We start from the raw sequence: 20,260 nt of genomic DNA, 5'->3' as shown, positions 1-20,260 counted from the left end.
ATTATTTTTATGGTAGAAAATGGCAGTTACAGGTGCCACATTGGAAAGATATCCAACAGCACACGCTGCCTATTGACATCAGGCTGCCCTCTTTTGGGCACCTGCTAAAATACATTTTTTTCAGGCAACCCTACCCAGATATCATAGACATGTGTTACCATCAGGCTATTATTACCTCAATCCTAGCTTTATATGCATGGGGGGGAATGTTTTAAATAGTTCTCTTTTTTTAACCGGCTTTGCGAATATCTGTTATTTTTAATCAAAGGATGCATCAACTTTCTTAAATAAATTAAATTAAACGGCAGAACTGGAAACATTCAGTCCTAAGATGGGCGAAACTGAATTCTGAGGTAAAAATCTGAGGGGGTCACGTGGCCTTTTGGGCGGGAAATACTCGCAGCGCCCGTCCTCTGGCAAAGGAGACGCTGGGCGAGGGGAAAAAGGCGGGAACAATCTGCGCATGCGTTACCAGAGGGAAAAAAACAAAACCAGGCCACCGTCGGCTACTCATCGGCCGGCGAAGTGGCAGGAGACGGTGCGCCTGCGCACTGAAAGCACGTGAAGCCCCCTTCCTCCCCGCGCGGCTTCAGCGCTTCCCTCGGCTTGGGAAGCCGGAGCACGCGCAGAAGACGCGAGGTCCGCGAGCTTCCCGGCGCGCCTGCGCGTAGCGGTTCAGGGGGCGGCAGCGGCGAGGACGAATGGGGTGGGATCGAAAGGTCGCCGGGAGAGGGCGGGGCGGGGCGGGGGGAAGCCCCAGCCGGAGGAGAGCGGAGCATGCGCCGTGCGCGGCGGGGGGGCGGCTGGGCGCATGCGCGGCGGCGGCGGCGCTGACAGGGAGCGAGGCGGCTGAGGTGCGCGCCCGGATGGCGGCGTCCGGGGCGAGGAAGCCCAGCTCCCCGCGGGACTCGGAGGCCGAGGTCTGGTCCCGCCGGGTGAGGGAGCTGGTCAGCTCCGAGCCGGCCAGCCGGCTCTGCTTCGAGTGCGGCCAGCGGGGCGTCACCTACGTGGACATCACCATCGGCAGCTACGTCTGCACCGCCTGCTCGGGGGCGCTGTGAGTGCGGCGGGGGGCGGGGCCACGCCGCTATGCGCGAGGCCGGGGGGCGGGGCCACGCCGCTATGCGCGGGGGCGGGGCTATTTCCACGCGGAATGCCTCCTGGGGGCGGGGCCAAGGGCGGGGCGTTGGAGACCCTTCCTCAACCTGGCGCCCTCCCAGCTGCGTCAGGGACCCCATGGGGGAAGGGGTTAATGGTTATAATAATGTAACGGTAATTTAATATCTATACCTGGTTTCTCCAGCCACTCTGGGCAGCTTCCAACCGAATATTAAAAACAATACAGCGTCAGACATTAAAAGCTTCCCTAAGCAGGGCTGCCTTCAGATGTCTTTTAAAAGTTTATTTCCTTGACATCTGATGGGAGGGCGCCACCACCAAGAAGGCCCTGTGCCTGGTTCCCTGTAACTTCTCGCAGGGAGGGAACCGCCAGAAGGCCCTCGGAGCTGGACCTCCGTGTCCGGGCAGAACGATGGGGGTGGAGATGCTCCTTCAGATATACTGGGCCTTTGAGGCCATTTAGGGCTTTCAAGGTCAGCACCAACACTTTGAGTTGTGCTCGGAAACATACTGGTTTGTTTGTGTTGTTGCCCTTGTTTTTATTATGTGTTTCGATCTTATGAACTTCCTTCAGATCTACAGATGAAGGCGGTATACAAATTTAATAAATAAATAATAAAGTCAGCCCCACAGCCAGCCTTGGCCGAGGGTTGGGGGCTGTACTCCAAAACCGCTGAGGGGCTCCAGGTTGACTCCAGGTTGACTGAAGGCTAGACGACCTTTGGATTTGCTTGTCACCTCTGTGACGTATATGAGACCACCTGGCGAAATCATCTGGAGGCTTAGGATGTGAGATGAGTCTAGGGCAGCATCCTGTTCCCACAGTGGCCAGCCAGGTGTCCCAAACGAATGGAAGAAACCCACAAGCAATACTTGAGCGCAACAGCATCTCTCCCCATTTGCGACCCTCGGCAAACTGCGGGAGTTATAAAGCAGCAAGTAAAATTTTAGACGCGGGCGGCGCTGTGGGTAAAACCTCAGCGCCTAGGGCTTGCCGATCGCATGGTCGGCGGTTCGAATCCCTGCGGCAGGGTGCGCTCCCGCTGCTCGGTCCCAGCGCCTGCCAACCTAGCAGTTCGAAAGCACGTCAAAGTGCAAGTAGATAAATATGGACCGCTTACTAGCGGGAAGGTAAACAGCGTTTCCGTGTGTGCTGCGCTGGCTCGCCAGATGCAGCTTCGTCACGCTAGCCACGTGACCCGGAAGTGTCTGCGGACAGCGCTGGCTCCCGGCCTATAGAGTGAATCATAGAATCATAGAATCCTAGAGTTGGAAGAGACCACAAGGGCCATCGAGTCCAACCCCCTGCCAAGCAGGAAACACCACCAGAGCACTCCTGACATATGGCTGTCAAGCCTCTGCTTAAAGACCTCCAAAGGAGGAGACTCCACCACACTCCTTGGCAGCAAATTCCACTGTCAAACAGCTCTTACTGTCAGGAAGTTCTTCCTAATGTTTAGGTGGAATCTTCTTTCTTGTAGTTTGGATCCATTGCTCCGTGTCCGCTTCTCTGGAGTGAGATGAGCGCACAAGCCTAGAGTCTGTCAAGACTGGCCCGTACGGGCAGGGGTACCTTTACCTTTAAAATTTTAGAAACTGTGCGCACAACTAAAAGGAGGGCAGCGGATGACGAAACAGACAGAAGGCACCAGCGATTTGGAAGAGGCCTTGTTTGCGCTTTGTGTGGGGTGCAGGAGGACCTCTGGGATAGTGCGGGATTGGCTGCTGCAAGACGGCGCAATGCATCCTGGGCCGCTCCCTGATGCTGGCCGTGCTCTTTGGCCTTCGCTGGCCAGTGGGAGGCTAAGGCATCTCTTCGCTAAAACAAATAAGAGTTTCATAAGCTCCCCTTTGAGCGGAAAGGCAGGTTAATCACCTTTTGACCAAAGTAAATAGAAACTCAGGTTGTTGCCCTGGATGGTGGGGTATGGCTGACCTGAGAGGGAGGGTGGAAAAAAGGGAATCTGTGGAATGCTTTTAAGCCAGCTGTTGTCAACCTGGCGAGTAAAAGGCGGCATGGTAGAAGTGTGTAGAATTATGCCTGGCATAGAGAAAAGCTTTTCTCCCTCTCTCACAACACTGGTAGTCAAATGCTGGAAGCTTCAGGACAGATACCTGGAAGTCTGTCTTCACACAGAGCATAGTTGAACTGCGGAACTCCCTCCCACCGGAGGCGGTGATGGCCAACAACCTAGATGGCTTTAAAAGAGGATTGGGCAAATGCACGGAGCAGGAGAGGGCTTTCAATGGCTACTGGATGGTCAGAGGTAGCAATGATTCTGAACACCAGTTGCTGGAAAGCACAGGAAAGGGAGAGTTGCTCTTGTGTTCGAATCCTACTCGCAGATTTTCCCATCATGGGCATCTGGTTGGCCTCTGTGAGAACAGGAGGCTGGGCTAGATGGGCCAGATTGTCTTCTTAAATCGTGGTGATATGAGCCCTTAATTTCTCTCCCCGCTGCCCCACCGAGGTTGCCCAGATCCCTAATCCAGGTTTGCTCCCCACATGGGGTTCCTCCTCTCTCCGTGACATTCTGGATATTTCATTTCCCACCCTCTTAATAATTAACTGCCACGGGCAGAGATAATCCTTGCATCAGCAGGTCAGAGCGCTAGGGGACAGGGCCATGAGGAGCCCAGTGGGGCAGAGTCGACATCTAGGCTCTCTTCCCTGAGGGCCCAGGCCTCTCCTGGATTCTGCAGCTCAGGATGCGCAGCATTCTCTGCGCTTTCCTGGCAGCTCAGAGAGCTGTCAACATCATTCTCTTCACCAAGGTGTCTCTCTTGCAAAAGCACACACACTTTGCTGAACTCAAAGGCCTGGTTTCTCCTGCTCTCCCCTAGAGAGCATCTACTCAGTGGCCATAATCAGCAGGAGCTTTTCTCTTTGCTGTGTTTCCTGCATTACTTGGACTAGCCACTGTGATTCACGCGACGGTCACCTCCAGACTTGATTACTGTAACTCACTCTACGTGGGGCTGCCCTTGAGACTGACCCAGAAACTCCTGCGGGTGCAGAATGCCGCAGAGAGACTCCTTACGGGGTCCTTGCAGCGGAATCACATTCACCCGGTGCTATACCAGCTGCCCTGGCTCCCGGTGGAGTACAGGATCAAGTTTAAGGTGCTGGTTTTAACTTTTAAAGCCCTATACGGCCTAGGACCCTCGTACCTATGGGACCGCCTCTTCTGTTATGTCCCACGGAGGACCTTACGGTCTTCAAACAAAAACATCTTGGAGGTCCTGGGCCACAGGGAGGTTAGGCTGGCCTCAACCAGAGCCAGGGCTTTTTCGGCCGTGGCCCCGATCTGGTGGAACGCTCTGCCACAAGAGACTAGGGCCCTGCAGGACTTGACATCTTTCCGCAGGGCCTGCAAGACAGAGCTGTTCCACCAGGCCTTTGGCCAGGGCACAGCCTGACTCCCTCCTTCGGCATTCCTTGCAGAACTCTAGCCCAATGGTTGCCTCTGAATTGATTTTAGAATGAATTGATTTTAGAATGCTGTGTTACTTTTATTGTTGTTATCCGCTCTGAGCCCGGCTTCGGCTGGGGAGGGCAGGATATAAATAAAAAAATATTATTATTATTATTATTATTAGATGACCCTTGGGGGTCCCTTCCAGCTCTACAGTTTTGTGATTCTTCTCCCCCACCCCTAATGCAGCCGTGGCCTGAACCCCCCTCACCGGGTCAAGTCGATCTCCATGACGACCTTCACGGAGAGCGAGGTGCAGTACCTCCAGACCCGTGGGAACGAGGTGAGTCGGGGGCCACCTGGGGCCTTCATGGCAGTTCTGTCCTGCTTTCTCATAAGTATATATAAGACAATTTATAATAGCAAGGTGGCGAGCTCGGTTTGGTGACTGAGGAGGCCAACGGAAGGCACAAGTGAGGTTTCAGAGGGTGGGCAGGTGATGCTCCTCTCCTGCAGTACTCACTTCTCAAAGAACCCCCAGAGTTCTGAATTGCAGCTTATTCCTCATATGCATTGATAAGAACACGTATATTTTAGTGCAGCAGTACCTAAACTATTGACATCAGGCAGGCGGCTTCCCCGTACTTTTCCAGCTCCTGCTAAACAGCATTCTTGTTTAGGCAAGCCTGCCCGGTCGATTTGTGTTTTAATCCCTGTTTAATTTTTTTGATTCTTTATATAGTAGCTTTTCTTGATGATTCTATTGTTTTTCTCTCTCTCTTTGTATACCTCTTTGAGTTGTTCCTTCTCTTACAAGCAAGCAGTGTCTAAATCTTACGAAGTAAATAATTCTGGGCCCCCTCCCCACCCCAGGCCTGCCGGAAGATCTGGTTGGGCACCTTTGACTCGCGGACGTCTCTGCTGCCAGATTCCCAGGACCCTCAGAAAGTGAAGGAGTTTCTGCAGGAGAAATACGAGAAGAAGAGATGGTGAGAATGACAGGAGCCTGTCCTTCAAGGGGAGCTCAAATCCCGGGAGCTTACTGGGTGGTAAAGGACTCAGATGAAATTCTGCAAACTGGTGTGGGCTGTTTATTTTCACGTCTTACTCCAAAGGCGAAATGTTGACTTTTCACTCACCCAAGGGATGAGAGGGTGGGGGAGGTTATCCTGGGCGGTGGTCTATCCTCTCCTATGGCTTCCCCCTGCAGGTACATCTCCCCGGAGCAAGCCAAAAGCCTGCCCTCGCTGACATCCCAAAGCTCCACGGTGGAAGTGAAGACGCTGCTGGGAGACTCGGGGGCGATGCCTACAGCAGCCAAGCCTAGCCAGGTTGGGAGTATCGGGCATCCTTCTGGCTCGACTAAGTCGCTCAGAAATTCTTTCCATTCGCTGGCCAGCCCAGGCTAGGCCCCTACCCTGTTTCACAAGCTCTGATATCAGGTTTCTGGCAGCTGTTGGGGAGTAGCAGGGCAGGGGGCAGTGGGCTGTAGTTTGCAGTGTTCGGGGCTTGTGTAATTTGGAGAAAAGACGAGCAAGGGACAGTGAGAAACGAGAAATTCGTGGAGGATAAGGCGTAGGGACGTGGGTGGCGCTGTGGTCTAAACCAGTGTTTCCCAACCGGTGTTCCGCGGCACACTACTGTGCCGTGAGACATTGGCTGGTGTGCCGTGGGAGGGAGGCGGGCGAGTCGGGCGGTGAGAGGCGGTGGCGGCGAGGATCCGCGTCGAGCCGGGGGCGGCTCCGCGGTGGTGGTGCCGAGCGGCGGGGCAGCGCGTGCAAAAGGGAGGAGCGCGAGACAGCGGAGGAGGAGGAGGCCGGCATGTCCGGGCAGCAGCAGCAACAACAGCAGCAGCAACTCCCGGCGACGGCTCCTCAAGCCCCGCCGCCGCCCCCTCCTCCGCCCGCTATCGCCGCCACCACCACAACAGCCGCCGCCGCCTCAGTTGCCGCCGTCCCTCAGTCCCTCGCTCTGCTGCCTCCTCCCACCCCCAAAGCTCGGAGGTTCCCCGGCAAGGGGGAGGGAAAAAACTTTCACTTTCGTGCGTCCCTCCTGGCGTGACGCTGCGCGCTGACGTCACGGGGCGGGGCTTTAATGGTGGTGTGCCGCGAGATTTTTTTCAGTAAACAGGTGTGCCGTTGCCCAAAAAAGTTTGGGAAACACTGGTCTAAACCACAGAACCTAGGGCTTGCCGATCAGAAGGTTGGCGGTTCACAGAACACAGAACTGCATAATATAATAACAAACAAAAGCAACGCTGCCCCCTCGCCCCAGTTTAAAAGGCCATATACTGCCAAAGGTCTGGTTATAGAGGAACATTTTCACCTAGTGCCTCTCAACAACCAACAATCCATCCTGCCCCCCACAGAAACAGTAGATTCTGAAACTTTGCTGAAGTTTGAAGATTTGCTCAAGTTCAAAATAAGCATGGCATGCCAGGGAGACCTTTGCGACGCCCTCTTCTCCTAGCCGTTGTGTATTCTTTGTGTGCAAAAGCCACATAAAGCTATCTCCTTATGATCCAAAAATATACAGCCCGGGGCACAGTATTCTCCCTTAGCACCTCAGTGGCCACAATTTGCTTCAGAGTGCATTTGTGGTTCATGCCAGGCTCGGGGGGGGGGGGGATCTCTTCCTGGGCAGGATCCCGGCCTTTCATTCTGACCGGCTTTCCTTTTTCCAGATTGCAGACAGGAGCCAGCCGCAGGGCCCCCAGCCAGCCAAGAAAGCCAGTATGGACCTCTTGGCCGACATCGGGGGAGACCCCTTTGCTGCCCCTCAGCCTGGACCTGCCTTCACAGCCTTCCCTGCTTTTGGGAGTGAGTAACTTCTTGTGGCTCGTGGGAGCCTCCTTATCACACCAGAGAGGGGGTGGGTGTGTCTGGCTGGGCAGTTTTGATCTGGAGGGAGTGTGTTAACTGAAGAGGCTTCAAAATGGGCATCGGGGGAGGGGCGGGATCCCAAGCAACCAGGGAGTTGGGGGAGCTGCCTTTTCCACCATGGGGAAGGGAAAACTCCTTGACTTAGAGCAGGGTTTCCCAAACAGTCTCTGGCTGGGGTTTTTTTTTTTTGTTTTTTTTTTTGGACTAACTACAACTCCCATCATCCCTCGGTACCAGGACCAGTGGTCAGGGATGATGGGAGTTGTAGTCCGAAAACAGCCAGAGCGCCAATAATCATAATAATAATTTATTATTTATACCCTGCCCATCTGGCTGGGCTTCCTCAGCCACTCTGGGTGGCTTCCAACAGAATATTAAAATACAATAGCCTATTAAACATTAAAAGCTTCCCTAAAGAAGGGCTGCCTTCAGATGTCTTCTAAAAGTCTGGTAGTTGTTTTTCTCTTTGGCAAGTTTGGGAAACCCTGATTTAGAGAACGGACCGCTAAGACGCAGGGTGTGTGCACAAACCTGGTGTTGGTGAGAACGTAATAACCCAGAAATAGTGCTTCAGGTTAAGAACTTTGCTTCAGGATGAGAACAGAAATCGTGCTCTGGCAGTGCAGCGGCAGCGGGAGGCCCCATTAGCTAAAGTGGTGCTTCAGGTTAAGAACAATTTCAGGTTAAGAACGGACCCCTGGAACGAATTAAGTACTTAACTCGAGGTACCACTGTAGCTCTTATTGCTTTCCTGTGGAATTACAAATAGGGGTGAAGAAGGTGTGACGGGGTGGGGAGTATTCCTGCCTTGCCATGGGGTTGGACTGGATGACCCTCAGGGTCCCTTCCAACGCTTACGATTCTTTGAGAACGTTCTCCCTTTTCTCCTAATGCCCGGTACTCAGATTTGCTCGAGGAGGTCAGAGCCCTAGACCTGGAGGGTTGGAGGCCCCTGCGATGCGGGAGGAAATCCATCGGCGGTAGATTCAGGACAGGCCAGAGAAGGAACTTAACCCATGCACAACACTGCAGCTAAATAACCCCTCTTGCGCTCTCTCTCTCAGGCCAGGTGCCAGCCCAGGCTGCCTTCACAAGTTTCGATGCCTTTGGTGGAAGTCCTGCTGGAGTGACCTTTGGGGACGCGTTAGCCGCCAGCCACAGCCCTTTCCAGAGCCAGCCCATGGCAGCGGGTAACATGCCCCGTAAGTACTACTATTTTGTTCATTCCGTTTATATTCCGCCTCCCCTATAGTTCCTCACCCCCCATTTTATCCTCACAGCCTTTTATTCCTCCTCGTTCTCCTTTCGTCGGCAGGCGGAGACTGTTTTACTCCCACAGGCCTTTTTTTTCTACAGATTTTTTTTCTACTACCTGCATTTTAACAGATTTGCTTTTGCATTGCTTTGATTCTGTTGCATTAAAGCTGAAAACATATGCCGTATTTTTCGCCCCATAAGACGCACCTAGTTTTTAGAGGGGGAATGCAAGAAAAAAAATATTCTTTAAAGGGAGCTTTGAGCAGAGACTGTATGCATCCCAGGCTCTGCTCAGCGCTCCCTTTCACAAGCCGCGTGGAGTGTGTGTGCGGCTCTTGGGGGCTTTCCCCGAGGAGGGCGAAGGGCAGCCCATCACTGGCGGGCTGCCCTTCTCCCTCCTTGGGGAAAAGCCCCCAAGAGCCGCTCCACGCGGCTCGTGAAAGGGAGCGCGGCTCTTGGGGGCTTTTCTGGGAGGTGGGGGAAGGGACTGAGGGGCTAAGCCAGAATCTAGAACAACAAGAGGGAGCGCTGCGCATTGATCCCTCTCGCTGTTCTGGCTTCTGGGATAGCTGCGAAGCCTGCTTTCGCTCCATAAGACGCACACACATTTCCCCTTACTTTTTAGGAGGGAAAAAGTGAGTCTTATAGAGCGAAAAATATGGTAAAAGATAGTTTAAAATGTAACTAAGCTATTACATATTATATGCTTTTAGCTTTTTTGTATTTTACCTGCTATGTTTTAATTTGCGTACACCAGCTAGAGTTCTGGTCTGGGAAAATGGCGGGAAGGTGGGGAGAGGGGAGAGAGAGAAAATTAAAAAATATATTTAATTTTGTACATCTTTCTTCATCAGCAGATCTCAGGGCAGTTCACAGGATAAAAATACAACATAGAAGCACAAAACACACGATTAAAACAAGAACAAAGAAACACAAACCAATAACTCCCAAACAAACCAATATTAATTAATATTCTTCCTTGCAGGTGGAACCCACATGGGCGGTTTCCCCGCCTCCCCTGCTAGCCAACCAGGAGTGGGCATTCCAGACATGGGCGGGGCCTTCAGAGTGGGCGGAGTCCCAAGCAGGTAATAGGTTTCCCTCTGGATCGACTGGTTTGGGGCTGGTGGGTCTGTGGACATTTCTGCCTTTGGCCAACGGGTGTGTGTGTGTGTGTGAGTCTAAGTGGCCTCTGGATGCATCTCCCAGAGAGCCTTGTACTTACCTGCTTCCTCCTCCCCCTCTCTCTGCCAGCGTCTTTGGGGCCCTCAGCCAGTCACCTGTCCTGCCTCCGCCCAGCCCAGCCACGGCCTACGGGGGTAAGTAGTTTGCCCTCATCCTCTCGGTTCTGATGGTTGCTGCTGTCATCATCTTCTATTTATTTGTAGGCCACTTTTCCCGTGGCGGTGATGAAAGTGTCTTGCATCGCAGCAAACGAACAATAATAAATAGAACAATTCAAAAAACAAAACAACCCCCCCCCCGAACAATTAGAAATAATCATAATATATACAGAACATAAATCCATACGAAAACTTGCTGGTCATTGACCGTATTAAAGATATTTGATTTTTTGATCCATACGAAAACAATACAGATAAGCTAAGAACTGAACGGGAAAGAGAATGCACTCAGGTGTTGCTGTGTGAACCTTCAGTTACCCACACATGAAAGATCGTCATCGTTTTAATTGTAGGCCACCTTTCCACAGTTACAGCCAAGCTCAAGGCGGTTAGCAACATGGAAAGATTTACACATAATTACAAACATAACAAAAGTAGTCATAAACAGTGAACGGAACAGATAAAAAAAAGTACACAACCAAACGGAATGATTTTCACATAAGTCATAATAAGATCTAAAAACAAATCTACAAAAAGTTAATATCGAGAGCAGCAACAAACCCCACCAAAAGAACCCGCTAAACCAGTGGTTCCCAATTGAGATCTGCGTGACCCAACCGGGGATCTGTGGCACATACCTGTCAGCTGTCTGGGAGATCCCCTTTTGGGAGGTGCCCAGAAAAGTGTGAGATTACAGCACCCAAAAAACATATGTTTTGGGGTGCCATGCTCTCACGCTGGTCACATGACTTGCAGGGATGCACAGCCAGGGAGATGCAGAGCCCCGGGACACAGTGGAGGGTCTGGTGGCACCGCTTGGCTTTTGAAAAACGGGGGGTCCGCAGTACTTGGCTAGTTGGGAACCACTGCCCTAAACAATACCCCATCCCAAGGATTTGTACCGTAATGCCACATAGAGAGAGTCACATGAGAGTCAGATAGACACAGGCAGGTATACAGAGAATCAGATGCACAAATTTATGGAAGCTTTTAATGTTTGATGGACTACGGTATTTTAATATTTTGTTGGAAGCCGCCCAGAGTGGCTGGGGAAACCCAGCCAGATGGGGGGGTATAAATAATAAATTATTATTATTATTATTTATAATTTTATACAACTGCATCCATCACAAAATCACCTTCTCCCCTCTTGTCAGCACCTCATCCTGCAAAACTGTGTTTGCCGTGCGTTTCTCTGCTTGTTGAATAAATACTGTTGAGCAGGAACTGATTGTGCTCACATAGCGAGGCCTGTGCATGTTGTGTCAGCCAACGAGGAAGTAAAATGGTGACATGTGAAATTTTGGGGAGCGGTGTGTGTCTTAGAAGGAGGGGCAGGTTTCTAGGAACAGGTCTTCAGTTAATAATAATAATAATAATAATAATTTATTATTTATACCCCGTCCATCTGGCTGGGTTTCCCCAGCCACTCTGGGCGGCTTCCAACTGAATATTAAAAACAGTACAGCATCAAACATTAAAAACCTCCCTAAAGAGGGCTGCCTTCAGATGACTTTTAAAAGTAAAATAGTTGTTGTTCTCTTTGACATCTGCTGGGAGGGCGTTCCACAGGGCAGGCGCCACCACCGAGAAGGCCCTCTGCCTGGTTCCCTGTAACCTTCTCGCAATGAGGGAACCGCCAGAAGGCCCTTGGCGCTGGACCTCAGCATCCGGGCTGAATGGTGGGGATGGAGACGCTCCTTCAAGTATACTGGACCGAGGCTGTTTAGGGCTTTAAAGGTCAGCACCCACACTTTGAATTGTGCTCGGAAACGTACTGGGAGCCAGTGTCGGTGTTATGTGGTCCCGGCGGCCACTCCCAGTCACCAGTCTAGCTGCCGCATTCTGGATTAATTGCAAAACTATGGCAAAGTCGGAGAACCCCAGGCACGTTCCTGGGGTGTAGCAGAGGCCAGTTGCTTCATTTGTGGTATAACTCGGGGCACTTTCTCTTTCTCTCTCTCTGATGTCCAGCCTGCACCAATCCTTTCGCCACCTCTGCTGTCGCTCAGCCCACGCTGCCTTCCACCAACCCCTTCCAGACCAATGGCATGGGCCCAGGTAAGCCCTTCCCTGCTGCCTTGAGACTCTGGGGGTCGTAGGTTTGAGCCCCGTTTTTTGGGGGTGGGGGGAGATTCCTACATTGCAGGGGCTTGGGCTAGAGGGCCCTCTGTTGTCGCCTCCTTCCAGCCGTCCCGCTGCGAAGACCATCACCTCTGCTCTGACGTAAATCAGCGACTCGGGCTTCTGAGCTTGAAGGTTCCCGCACCTACTCTGAGCTACTAACAGCAGCTACTGCTGTTTTAGCCAACTCATCAGCACACCTCTTTGGAGGTTTGCCCTTTGTGGCCCTTTCAGATCTGCGTACTGGACACAAGTCTTCAGCACTCATCTCCTCTTTCTTAGGAGAATGGTGGCACTCTTTTCATACCCCACAAATATGCCATGCACACCACACATCCGGAGCTTGCTGCTCTGTGGAGTATGGACCCAGGCTTCTGAGCCAGGGCACACTATCAGCAGATCGAACTGCACACACAGAATAGGCGTGAGGCTTGTGGAAGCATACTACAACTACAGATTTATTAATCATAAATCAGGACAAACGTGTCGTCTCTCTTGTCGTCTCAGGGAGAACAGGAAAAGCAAAAGCTACTCACAACGGAAGTTTCAAGCAATGTAAACAGACATGTGACACACAACAGTTCCACACGCCTGCTCCTTAAGGTGTAATGGAAATGTCAACATCCCCACGGTCCCTTCCAACTCTACAGTCCTGTGGTTCTTATCATTCAAGTGGAGGTGGGAGGGCGGAGAGAGAGACGGCGAGTCGGGCAAAGGAGGAGTAGGGGCTGGTTTTGTAAGCCGCCTTCCGCCCTGCAGGACTCATAGAATCGTAGCGTTGGAAGGGACCCCCAAAGCGCATCTAGCCCACCCTCTGGCAAGGCAGGCATCTCCCGCTGCTCCCTGCAACCCAGTTGGCAGCACCCGACCCTTCGATGGCTTTAAGAGAGTAGCAAAAGGCACCTTTGTGTAGCTATACTTGTGGGAGGAAGCTGCCAAGCGGCACCTGGGTGCAACAGTGACCCGCTGCGTCCTTTTCACGTGTGCAGCCGTCAAGCCAGGTGTCTCCCATCCTCCACTGATTCATCAAGTTATTCCTGCCCCTTCCTCATTTTTCTGGCTCTCTCTCTTCTTGCAGGCGCCTTCGTGGTGGGGTCCCCCAGCAGCTTCTCCACCTCCCCCCTCTCCAACGTCTTTGCCTCCCCCCTGCAGCACCAGCAACCGCCTCTGTTCCAGACCCAAGCAATGCTGAGTCAGCAGCAGAATGGCGGTAAGAGGTGCTTTTCTTTGCGGGGGGTGTCACTCAGTCCAGAAGTAGACATGCCATTGCACACTCACTCAGAGGAACTGTGGGCTTTCACATTTGAGGCGCTGTGGAATTCAGCAGCCTGAGCCTCATCTTTATAGAAAAAAATTAATAAACGACAGTCAAGGTCCTATCCCTCGTTGGGGTTGTGATGGGCACATTGACATGCATGGCCAAAACCTCTCGAGGCTAGAGGAAGGCCTTCGAGGGTCCCCACATAGCTCATTGCCCCTTGTTCCCATGGGGTTCATGGGAGAAGGAGAGAATGCTGTAGGGAAAGGACCTCGGTGACCCCGATTAAGCCCCTTCCACCAGCACGCGGGTGACGCTGTGTTCTAAACCACAGAGCCTAGGGCTTGCCGATCAGCAGGTTGGTGAATTGAATCCCCGCAATGACAGGATGAGCTCCCGTTGCTCGGTCCCTGCTCCTGCCCACCTATCAGTTCGAAAGCACATCAAAGTGCAAGTAGATAAATAGGTACCACTCTGACGGGAAGGTAAAGGGCGTTTCCGTGCGCTGCTCTGGTTCACCAGAAGCGGCTTAGTCATGCTGGCCACATGACCCGGAAGCTGTACGCTGGCTCCCTTGGCCAGTAAAGCAAGATGAGCGCCGCAGCCCCAGAGTCGTCCGCAACTGGACCTAATGGTCAGGGGTCCCTTTACCTTTACCAGCACAGCAGAGAGGGCCCCCCTGAAAAACCAGCACATAGCACAAAAGCTTCCCACAGGATTTGAAGCAGAGTGTAAATATGTCTGAAGCAGAGGGCTGGCTTGCCTGGTCTGGGGCGGTCACTGCCTCTCAGCCTGTCCTCCCTCGCAGGGTTGTTGCTCTGGGGATTAAATGAGGACAGGGAGAACCGTGCACATGCCACCTTGAGCTCCAGACTCTCTATCTTAAGAGAGCCAGCGGCAGTCTATAGCAGTTAGAGTGTCAGGCCAGGACCTGGGAGAGACCAGGGCTTGAACCTGCCCCTGGTACGCTGGTTTGACATCAACTGATAGGAAGTGCCTACAGAGGGTGGTGAATACAGCACAAGATATTATGGGCTGTCCCGTGAATCCGCTGGATGAAATAGCGGAAGAACGTTGCCTCAGGAGAGTGAGGAAAATTCTCAGGGATTCACACCCTGGATGGCACTTTCTTGATCTCCTGCCCTCAGGCAGAAGATATATAGAAGCATGATTAGTCGTGCCAACAGGGTAAAGAACAGCTTCTATCCAGGGCTGTTAGGCTGCTGAATGAAAAGATAACAACAGGGCAACTGACTTTCGGGTTTGGCGGGTGTGCGTTAGTAAACGAGGGGAATTAAGACTAAGAGAGCTGAGTGGGGGGTGCTTACGTAATCTCACTGCATACAAGTTGTACAAGTGACAATAAAGTATTTCAATTTCATCTCATTACGGCAAAAGTCATCTCATCTCAACACTCACTCACTCTCTCTCTGTGTCTCTCCTGCCTCAGGGTCCCCATTCAGTGGATTTTCTGCTGCCAAAGCTGCACAGAGACCCCTTGGGCAGCCTGTTGGGATCTCCACCAACCCTTTTGTGGTAAGGAAACTCCCACCCCTCTCCTTCCCCCTCCTCTTCCAGCCCTCCAACCTCTCCCGCTTGCCAGTTCCCCATCTCTTGTGATCACCTTTCCACACCCCAGCCCCTAGATCTCTCTCTCTCTCTCTCTCTCTCTCTCTCTCTCTCTGTGTGTGTGTGTGTGTGTGCATCCGTGAAGGCTCCAGCACGAAGGCAGGTGATGCTCACGTGATCTAGATACTAATCAAAGAAAGCAATGTTTTTTCCTCAGTTTGAGGGGCCGGGGTGAGAACAGGCTCTCCACGTAGAAAAGTTGCAGCCTTTGGGACTCTTCAGTTCAGAGGGAAAGGCAAGGAAGATGTTCAAAGTTCCACATAGCACGGGGAAAGCGGATAGAGAATTTTTTTCCTCCCTCTCTCCTAACTGGAGGGCATCCAGGGCACATGAAAGAGAGTCCTTCTAGCTGATCGTTAAACTGCGGAACTCCCTCCAGCAGGAGGCTTTAAAGGAAGATGTCACTATGGTTGCCTCTGTAACCCCAGCGATGCTTCTGAAACCCAGTTGCCAGACACCCCAGGAGGGGAGAGGGTTGCTCTTGTGGTCGGATCCTGGTTCTGGGTTTCCCAGAAGAGGCAGCTGGTTGGCCGCTGTGGGAACAGGATCCTGGAACAGACAGCGGAGCCCTTACGTTTTTGAGAATAACTGAAGGAAAACAGTGTTTTCCTCTTACAGGTAGGTAGCCGTGTTGGTCTGCCGTAGTTGAAACAAATTTTAAAAATTCCTTCCAGTAGCACCTTAGAGACCAACTAAGTTTGTTGTTGAATCATAGAATCATAGAATGATAGAGTTGGAAGAGACCCCAAGGGCCATCGAGTCCAACCCCCTGCCAAGCAGGAAACACCATCAGAGCACTCCTGACATATGGTTGTCAAGCCTCTGCTTAAAGACCTCCAAAGTAGGAGACTCCACCACACTCCTTGGCAGCAAATTCCACTGTCAAACAGCTCTTACTGTCAGGAAGTTCTTCCTAATGTTTAGGTGGAATCTTCTTTCTTGTAGTTTGGATCCATTGCTCCGTGTCCGCTTCTCTGGAGCAGCAGAAAACAACCTTTCTCCCTCCTCTATGTGACATCCTTTTATATATTTGAACATGGCTATCATATCACCCCTTAACCTCCTCTTCTCCAGGCTAAACATGCCCAGCTCCCTTAGCCGTTCCTCATAAGGCATCGTTTCCAGGCCTTTGACCATTTTGGTTGCCCTCCTCTGGACACGTTCCAGTTTGTCAGTGTCCTTCTTGAACTGTGGTGCCCAGAACTGGACACAGTACTCCAGGTGAGGTCTGACCAGAGCAGAATACAGTGGCACTATTACTTCCCTTGATCTAGATGCTATACTCCTATTGATGCAGCCCAGAATTGCATTGGCTTTTTTAGCTGCCGCGTCACACTGTTGGCTCATGTCAAGTTTGTGGTCAACCAAGACTCCTAGATCCTTTTCACATGTACTGCTCTCAAGCCAGGTGTCACCCATCTTGTATTTGTGCCTCTCATTTTTTTTTTTTGCCCAAGTGCAATACTTTACATTTCTCCCTGTTAAAATTCATCTTGTTTGTTTTGGCCCAGTTCTCTAATCTGTCAAGGTCGTTTTGAAGTGTGATCCTGTCCTCTGGGGTGTTAGCCACCCCTCCCAGTTTGGTGTCATCTGCAAATTTGATCAGGATGCTCTTGAGTGATTGGTGTGAGCTTTTGTGTGCATGCACACGTCTTCAGATACACACGAAAGCTCATACCAGCAACAAACTTAATTGGTCTCTAAGGTGCTACTGGAAGGAATTTTTTTATAGTGTTTTCCTCTGTTTGGGTGTCAGTGGAATAAATAGGCTTTCCCTCCCTAGCTTACAGAATCTTTGGATATTTCAAGATGATCTTTCTGTTCAGTTGATTGGGGTGTTTGTGTGTGTCTCTCTCTGTGTCTGTTGATCCTTCTCTCCCCCCCCCCCCGTCCCCCCCACTCACCCACCTCTCTGTCTCTGTCTCCCACAGACCCCGATGGCCTCCTCGCCTGCTGGCCCTTTCTCCCTGGCGAAACACCCTCCCACCAACCCTTTCTTATAGCGCTGGCTAGACGACAGACCGCCGGAGACCCCCCGACTCACCTCGAGTGTGTGTGTGTGTATGTGTGTCATATAGGAGAGAGCGTCTCTGCCACTTGGGCACTTTACTCTTCCCGCCCCCTGGACTGGGGGTGGGCGCTTAAGTGCTTTTCAGAATGTTTTTTTTTGGGGGGACGGACGTACGGCCTCTCCCTCCAGAAAGCAGCGCACGATGTGACTTGCCAGGGAGCTGGGTTAGCCGGCTGCAAACCAGGGCAGTGATTCTTGCTGGGGAGAAGATTTGGGGAGGGGGGCGGCAAGCAGTTCTGAGCGATGCTGAGGAAGGTCAGTACCTAGAGGTGGGTGTGCATGCTGGATAAACAGAAAGTCCAGGAGCCCCTGTGAGTCAACTGCTTCCTCCTTGGCCCCCCTCCCACCAGCTTCCCAGCAGCCCTTGTCTGGGGTGTATGGGGGTCTGGGATTGCCAAGGTGGGGAGGAGAGGAGGATGTTCAGGCTTTGTACAGACCAGCCCGCATCCCCCTTCCAAGCCTCTCTGGCCTCTTTTGGGCCCCCTTGCCAGCCGCCGTGGGGAGGCCTCAGGGCCCCTTCTCCTCTAGGGCGAAGCTGCCCCAAAGGCAGACAGGATTCCTCTTCTGCTGTCCCCGTCCTGCTTCTTCCTCTCATCATTTTATTGCACTAGACGAGGCGGCAGGGAGACGCGGTCAGGGTCGCCGACAAACACACCTGCCTGCTTGTGAGCAGACGAAGCGTGTCTGGAGCAACGGAGGCTCCATGCTGCAATACCGGAGCCCCAGAATCAAGTCCAGAGGCTTGGAAGAAAGACAGAGGCAGTGGGTACGGTCTGGGGCTCTTTTGGAACAGGTCTGGGCCCCCTCCCCAGGCTTGGAGGTCTGTGCTGTCGTGCAAAACCCAAAGTTTGGCAACCCAGACTTTGCAGTCAGTCCTTGCTTGGGTCCCCCACTTCCGGCTGTGTGCTTTGCCAATGTGCATTGCCTTGCTGGGTCGGGGGGAGCCTCCTGGGAAAGCCTTGGCAGGGGTCTCTGAGCAGCCCCCCAACATCCGAGAAGTTCGGGGGGCAGAAGGGAGAGCTGTCATTTCCTTTCCCAGCTGACAACGCGCTCAGAGCCGTGTCTCTGCCAAAAAACGATGCCCTGAGCCACAATACCCTCCGACGTCCGCGTTTCCCGCCCTGGGGGAACCCCAGAAAGCTGCCTTTCCAGCCCCCCCCCCCGGAGGTCTTCCACCAGCCTCACCTGGTCAGACAATGCCTGCAGAGTCCCAACATTTCAAAAGCGGGGTTTTATGCATCTTTCGAAAGCAAGTCCCTTCCCTTTTCTCCCCCACTCCTTTTTCGTGGTCTCAGGAAATCTGACCAAAGCGTTAAGTTTCCGTAATTCTGTTTGGCTGAATGCAGAAATGGGTTGGGGAATGTGCTGGCTGGACTCCGATACCTGGGAGCAGGGAAAACTACGGCTTTGCTAAGCGAATGGCGGCAGCTCTCGTTGTGCTTCCTTCAGTGTGCTGTAGCTCTTTTAATTCTTCGCACCCGCCCGCCCGGCTCCCACCTCCGCGCTTCCTCCTTCGCCCGCACACTTTGAACCCAAAGCTCCTTCAAAGGCCACAATCCCTCCCCGCGCACAAGTATTCTACCTATCCCAGGCTCCCTACGCCGGCCGGGGCTTTTTTCTTTTCTTTGGGGTAACCCTTCAATTGCCCCTCCTGGGAACAGAACGGATGCGTTCCCCCACCCCCTTAAGGAAGACTGGAGTTTATATTTTCAACAAAAGTATGGACTATGTTTTTAAAAGATATATATCTATATATACTCACGAAATATATAATAAGCGCAGAACTTGTTGCACTCAAAATGTCTATAGATATCTATATGGGGAAGGGGGGGAAAATCTATTTGAAAAACAAACACGGTGGTCCCGAGTCTTCTTTCGGCAAACGCCTGCCTCTCGGGTTGCGGGCCTCGAAGCGGCTGGATCGGGCCTCGGGGTTCGTGGGCTCTGAATCCCAAAGAAGCGTCGCCAAGAGATCGGAGTGGGCTGCATCTCTGCCTCCAAAGGCATTCCCAACAAGAAAGCAAGCCTTGAATCTAAGGCTTTCGCTCAGAGGTGGTCCCTGGAAGGGTCCAGGAAGGGTTGAGAGAGATCCTGGACAGCTGCTGCTGCCAGTCCGAGCAGGTAGTGCTAAGTGGGCCAGTGGCAGCGTTAGAAACTCAGATATAACCACACCGCCAAATGGCACCTTAAACCTGGGTTATGTTCGCCGCAACGGCACTACTTTTTCTCCCCCGTTGGAATTTTTTATAATTGCTATTTTTTTCATTTCTCTACCGCTTTATATTTTAAAGAAAAAGGTCTCAAAGCAGTTAGAACGTCCATCCAGTTCAAGCTTCGAGGGAAACATTTCAGATGCTTCTCTAAACGGCATTTTGCTTTCCCCTGGCTTAATTGATAAAGCTGCCCCATAGCAGGAGAACGCTAGGAAGGCAATGTGGTGGAGTGGTTAGAGCAAAGTTTCCCAAATGTTGGGTCTCCGGCTGTTTTTGGACTACAGCTCCCATCATCCCTGACCGCTGGTCCTGCTAGCTAGGGGAGGATGGGAGTTGTAGTCCAGAAACGGATGGAGACCCGACGTTTGGGAAACACTGGGTTGGAGTGTCAGACTAGGACCTGGGAGGTCTGGGTTCGAATTCCCACTCAGTCTTGAAGCTCCCCAGGTGACCTGGGAGTCAGTCACAGCCTCTTCACCTTCCTCGCAGGGTTATTCTAGAAATTAGGAGAAGGGTGGCCACCTTGGAGAGAAAGGAAGGGATAAGGGTAAAGGGACCCCTGACCATTAGGTCCAGTCGTGGCCGACTCTGGGGTTGCGGCGCTCATCTCGCTTTACTGGATGAGGGAGCCGGTGTACAGCTTCTGGGTCGTGTGGCCAGCATAACTAAGCCACTTCTGGCGAACCAGAGCAGCGCACGGAAACACTTTACCTTCCCGCCAGAGCGGTACCTATTTATCTACTTGCACTTTGACGTGCTTTCAAACTACTAGGTTGGCAGGAGCTGGGACTGAACAACGGGAGCTCACCCCGTTGCGGGGATTCGAACCGCCGACCTTCTGATCGGCAAGCCCAAGAGGCTCAGTGGTTTAACCCACAGCGCCACCCACGTCCCTAAAGGAGGGATATAAATGCAGTGAATCAGCTCTTCTGCCGACCTGCTAAAATT

At 52.3% G+C, this 20,260-nt stretch overlaps 1 protein-coding gene and 1 long non-coding RNA gene across 3 annotated transcripts in view; one reads left to right on the top strand and one right to left on the bottom strand.

Moving 5' to 3' along the window:
• LOC310692245 overlaps window positions 1-20,260 on the bottom strand; it is a 45,288-nt gene that overhangs the window by 16,502 nt on the left and 8,526 nt on the right. The window lies entirely within an intron of this gene.
• AGFG2 (ArfGAP with FG repeats 2) lies at window positions 771-18,952 on the top strand. Of its 2 annotated transcripts, none has more exons than XM_083472715.1 (12): window positions 771-1,057; window positions 4,785-4,878; window positions 5,409-5,524; window positions 5,746-5,866; window positions 7,219-7,354; window positions 8,482-8,619; window positions 9,660-9,762; window positions 9,929-9,993; window positions 11,992-12,078; window positions 13,220-13,351; window positions 14,850-14,935; window positions 16,960-18,952. In XM_083472715.1, the coding sequence occupies exons 1-12, from the start codon at window positions 867-869 to the stop codon at window positions 17,029-17,031; spliced, it is 1,341 nt and encodes a 446-aa protein (XP_083328841.1). In that variant the 5' UTR covers window positions 771-866; the 3' UTR covers window positions 17,032-18,952. The 2 variants fall into 2 exon arrangements, with proteins under 2 accessions (XP_083328841.1, XP_083328842.1); XM_083472716.1 differs by lacking the exon at window positions 771-1,057 and adding an exon at window positions 1,180-1,272.

Source organism: Podarcis liolepis (genome assembly GCF_965112155.1).
Source record: "Podarcis liolepis genome assembly, chromosome: 13".
Classification (NCBI taxonomy): domain Eukaryota; kingdom Metazoa; phylum Chordata; class Lepidosauria; order Squamata; family Lacertidae; genus Podarcis; species Podarcis liolepis.
The sequence above is the reverse complement of the archived record's forward strand: the minus strand, read 5'-3'. Positions and strand labels throughout refer to the sequence as shown.